At 43.9% G+C, this 5,000-nt stretch overlaps 1 protein-coding gene across 2 annotated transcripts in view; it reads right to left on the bottom strand.

Annotated features, from left to right (window-relative positions):
- LOC143281314 (plexin-A2-like) overlaps positions 1-5,000 on the bottom strand; it is a 22,550-nt gene that overhangs the window by 16,763 nt on the left and 787 nt on the right. For both annotated transcript variants that reach the window (XM_076586503.1, XM_076586502.1), the window contains exons 2-4: positions 4,458-5,000; positions 2,182-2,929; positions 1-54 (exon numbers count right to left, since the gene is read on the bottom strand). The exon at positions 1-54 is cut by the window's left edge and continues 129 nt beyond it; the exon at positions 4,458-5,000 is cut by the window's right edge. In XM_076586503.1, coding sequence (XP_076442618.1) covers positions 1-54; positions 2,182-2,929; positions 4,458-4,945 — 1,290 coding nt within the window. In that variant the 5' untranslated portion in view covers positions 4,946-5,000. The remainder of the gene's footprint in view (positions 55-2,181; positions 2,930-4,457) is intronic.

Raw genomic sequence — 5,000 nt, 5'->3', positions numbered from 1 at the left:
TGCGATGGGCTGGTTGAAGTCCAACTGTCCACAGTAGTCATCTGTAAAGTTTGGCTGTAACAACACAACAGCCACAGTTTATCGAATTTCTGCCTAATTCACAGACAAGACATGTTTGTGCAAGAACAAAAGCACACGATTTTGATTTTGTAAAAGGCTATTCAGATTTTCAAGAACAGATCGAGGAAAGGAAAGTGTTGTCAGACACTTGAAAGTGGTATGGTCATAGATTACATAAAAGAAGCCTGAGAGAGTGTTGTTTATTTGCTATTTCAATGTCTGCAAACTGTAATACTTAACAAGCGTCGAATGTGAATGTTGCACTTGCTTTGCTTTTAGATATACCTTTCCTTTGAGAAATGCAATATTGAAAGAAATACTAATACAATATTGAGAGGAATACTAAGATATGTACTGCAAAAAGCGTTCTCCATTAAACAGGCATATTGTGGCATATTGGACCCAGGAGACATGCACGTTACCCAAGTGCGTGGATTCTCTAGAGATTCCATGCTGAGTACATGATATCAGGTGTGGCACTAACTTGGTTCTCTTCTTGTTGGTTTGTCAGAAAGGGGTAGAGGTGGTGCAGGGTAATTGTGTGTGTGTGTGTGTGTGTGTGTGTTAGGGCTCATATGCGTTTGTGTGTGTTTGACTGTGTTTTCGTTTCTGTGAAGCTGCATGTTTGGTGCATGTCTGTTATGCATGTGTGGGTGTATGTGTGAATGTGTGTCTCCATGTTTTGCATTTGTTTGCTTATTTATCATCATTGTTGTCTTTTTTTTAATATATATTTTATTTATTTATTACTATTATTATTACTATTTTTTTTTTATTATATGTATTATTTATTTATTTACTTATTTATTTATTTATATACGCTTATAGTTGGCTTCATCAGGTTTTTGCGCCTTATACATGTTATTAGTAGTGGTAGTAGTCTTTTTTTTCTCTTTTTTTTATGTTTTTGTGCTTTTTTTTAATTTTTAATTAATTTATTTTTTAAATGTTTTTATGGTTTTTGTTTGTTTGTTTTTTGTTTTGTTTTTTTCAGGGCCTGACTAAGCGCGTTGGGTTACGCTGCTGGTCAGGCATCTGCTTGGCAGATGTGGTGTAGCCTAGCGTATATTGATTTGTCCGAACGCAGTGACGCCTCCTTGAGCTACTGAAACTGAAACTGAAAACCTTTGTCAGCTGCCTTCAAAGACAGTCTCTCCAGGAGTGGAGGTTTACCACTGGCGCTCCTCATAACTCTGAACTGGGACCCTGTCTTTTCATTTTCAAGGTAAAAATATCACTTCGATTGTCCACTGATAACGATGGCACCGTGTCTTTCGACTTTCACTGACGTACAACAGGAAACACTGACACGCGTTTAGAACAGAAACACGCAACGATGAGAAGTTAAACGCACACACTACGTCATTCGGGAGCGTATCGTTGTGCCGCCGACCCGTTGTGCCGACCCGTTTACGGATTGTCTTTTGTCACAAAAAAGTTTGTTTGGGACAAACATTGGTTGTTATGATCTTTTATTTCTTTTTGAGTGTGATTGGGTATGTGTGTGTGTGTGTGTGTGTGTGTGTGTGTGTGTGTGTGTGAGAGAGAGAGAGAGAGAGAGAGAGAGAGAGAGATTGTTTGACAATGGGTCTGCGGTAATATGATTTTATTCCCTTTCGGTACCAGGGCATTTTACATTTGCAGTACATTGGAAGATTGTTTCCGCCATTTCCTTGTTTTGGGCTATAGATACTAGTGGAGAAGTGATCTGTACAAGAAACTTTCCTTTAAAATTCGTTTCTAGCACACTTTTTTCTTTTTGCTTGTTATTGGTTTTGTTTCTCATTAAAAATGTAGAAAATTGAAAGTATTACATTTGTCCTGAATACATATTTTTTATCATTTAGTTTGCATTTGCACGAGCCCACCTCTAAATGGCGAGTTTTAGTGTCATTCAGTGTTTACATCATAATATACGTCATTTGTGAAAACTGCTACTGTCATATATCACTTTTCACGCGCATGTGATGAAAAGCGAAAGGGAATAAAGCGGGATAGCGGCATAGCGGGTCGGCGGCATAACGGGACGGCGGCATCGGGTACCCCCCCGTCATTCTGACACAAATCGTCACTGACTTAATGCGTGTTGAAAACAACAAGAAGTGACAAATGATCACCTACTTGCGAGGACCGAAGACAACGGACTGGTCGAGCCAAGTGATCTGGTCCAGTCCGTCCCACACCTTTGAAACAGTTAGCAACAGCTCTGTTAAAGTTTTGACGAATCATCCACAGTGGGTACATACACACGGCAGACTTGTTTGTTGGTCTGGGTGACTTTGCTGTTTGCCCCTCTGCTGCTTGAGAGAATACGGCGAAGAGAACATCTTCCTCTGTGGACACTCCCAGTCTCTCTGCCAGTGTCTTGCCGACTCGCTGTCTGTGAGCCGCTTGCACAAGTTGGTAGGTTGAACCCTGGTGCGAACAGTGCAGCTCCATTTCAACATACGAATAAAAATTGCGATCATTTTGACATACCCGGTAAATTTTAGAAACAAAATCAGCACTTTTGACATTGCGTTTCTGGACTGTTATCATGTAGCTGAAATTCTCGGAACCGAATCCGTATGTGTACTGCATTGGGAAAGTGCTGCTTTGTATACCAAGCTTCATACTTGTACTATGAAACGAATCTTCATACGAAAGTGTGAAATTGCTCAGGTGACGACTGGCAAAGGTATCAACAAAGATATCAAGGGTTTCTTTTGTCCATGAGCCGACATAGAGCACGTTGGGATGAGACTTCCCGAGGGCAGGTCCCGGGGCGATGAAAGCCAAGGTGCTGGTGTTGGCGATGATGGGCCGGTAGAACGTCTCGTTCACCGATATGTCGTGCAGAGCCCGGTTTTCACAGTACCCCAGGGAAAAGCTGTAAAACAAAACAAAACAAAATGGGTTTTTCTCAGTGTTAGTAATGCATGCATGCATGCGTGCGTGCGTGTGTCAGTGTGTGTGTGTTTTTGTGTGCCACCGTGTGTGTGTGTGTGCGCGCGCCACGTTGTGTGTATGTGTGTGTGTGTGTGTGCCACTGTGTGTGTGTGCCACGGTGTGTGTGTGTGTGTGTGTGTGTGTGTGTGTGTGTGTGTGCTACGGAATGTATGTGTGTGTGTGTGAAATACTTAAAGATGTTCACAGCTCTGTGGTGCGACTGGTTAACACCCGATCTAAAAACAGAAAGAGTCAGTGTTCTGTGGTACAGACCATTGACTTAGTACCAGTGATCTAAAAATACATGGATAGCTCATTCGCCAGGAAGGCTGAAGCCAACTGGACGCCAGATTGTTTCTCGTATCTGGCCGTCAGTCTGTTGACAAGTCTGCTAACTGGTGGTAGTTTCTGAACTGTTACCGTGTATCTTCGATGAAATCGTGTTATGCTTGCCCCCACGAATTGCCAAATGTTGTGTCTTGATTGAAATTTCCCAATGGTTTATCTACCAAAGTTATTACAGGAAAACAGTGCAGTGTCACGTGGCGCAAACTTGCAGTGGAGACAAACACACAGGAATGTCAGCTTAACTAACGCCGCGAGCAAGTGAAAGTTTGCCGTGAAGCCAGCTGAGCGCTCGGCTACACATATGAAGTCACCGCTTCGCGCTGACACGAGAAGCAAAATGGCTGATTGAACACATCTGCTGGCTACAGTTAGCAAAGGGGCCCAAAGAAGGCATGTGCTATCCATGTATTTTTAGAGCACTGGGTACAGACCGAAACATCATTTCTGTAGAGACATCACACCATGTCCTCTTCTCTATGCTACACTGGACATGACTCTTGTGCTGCAGCCAAGTGGGATGTTCCGTTGTTCTCCACAGTGCCATTTCCTGAGTGAAACCGACAGTATACTGACAGTGTACAAGCAAGCGCGCAAGAACAAACCCACATACAGGAACATAAACAGACAAAACACACACGCGCGCGCATTCCTCCCTCCCTTCTCCCTTCTCCCTCCACTGTTTTTGCTGTATTATATGCTATCACTTTGAGTGGAAAGACACAAGTAAAACTAAACTGAAGACAACAACAACTACTATTACTATGCTACTACTACTACTACTACTACTAGTTGAAACTATCTGAATTCTTTTTTTTCTTTTTTTTTTCTTTTTTAAATATTACGCATCTAAAAAATATCATTACACTACTCGGCCAGATTCAGTTTGTGCTATTTTTTAATTCGATACTTTTGTGTTCAGATAATACTTTAAACGCAACATTATTTCTTTTATATACTGACAAGTTCGTTTTGTGCTGTACGTGTAACCATGCCACATACATTGTCGCCATGTATTGTTTACCTTTTGCGAGGGCACGGGGGGCTTTTTGGAATAAATACAATATACTTAATCTTGACTACACACACACACACACACACACGTGGCCATTCTCGCATTTCACCTCCAGCAGGTGATCAGCTTCTGCCGTGAGTCATCGACGAGCAGCACCTTGTTGAAGCTATCCGCTGTGGGGAACTCGCAGACCTCTTGTCGGAACGACGGACACCAGAACGAGTCGAGCGGCAAGGGTGCGATAGCCACTGTCTGCAACAGCTGGAGGTCAGCGGTCAAGCGGTGCAGATGATTGACAGCACCGAGGTACACGTTTCCTGTCCTCTCGTCCACAGCAAGGTGCTGGAAAGGGAAGGGGGAGTGGAAGGTGGCCGTCTTCACCATCGACGAGTCCCGCCCTTCGCAGCTGACAAACACGACGAGCAAAAGGAGGAGGGGGAGGAGGAGGAGGAGGAGGCGGAGGGAGAGTGGGGAGGGGGGCGTACGTACAGGGCTGGAGTGAAGGACAGAGAAGTGAAGAGGGTGTGGGTGGAAGGCGCCAGGTGACCGCTTTGACCTGGGGTGCCTTGCCATGGTGCACGTGCTCTGTACTGACATTGCCTCGTGCGGCGACCCCTGGCGGATGATTCCGGAGAGAGACGAGTCCGCACAG

Source organism: Babylonia areolata, chromosome 4 (genome assembly GCF_041734735.1).
Source record: "Babylonia areolata isolate BAREFJ2019XMU chromosome 4, ASM4173473v1, whole genome shotgun sequence".
Lineage (NCBI taxonomy): Eukaryota > Metazoa > Mollusca > Gastropoda > Neogastropoda > Buccinidae > Babylonia > Babylonia areolata.
This window is presented reverse-complemented; position numbering and strand designations above follow the sequence as displayed.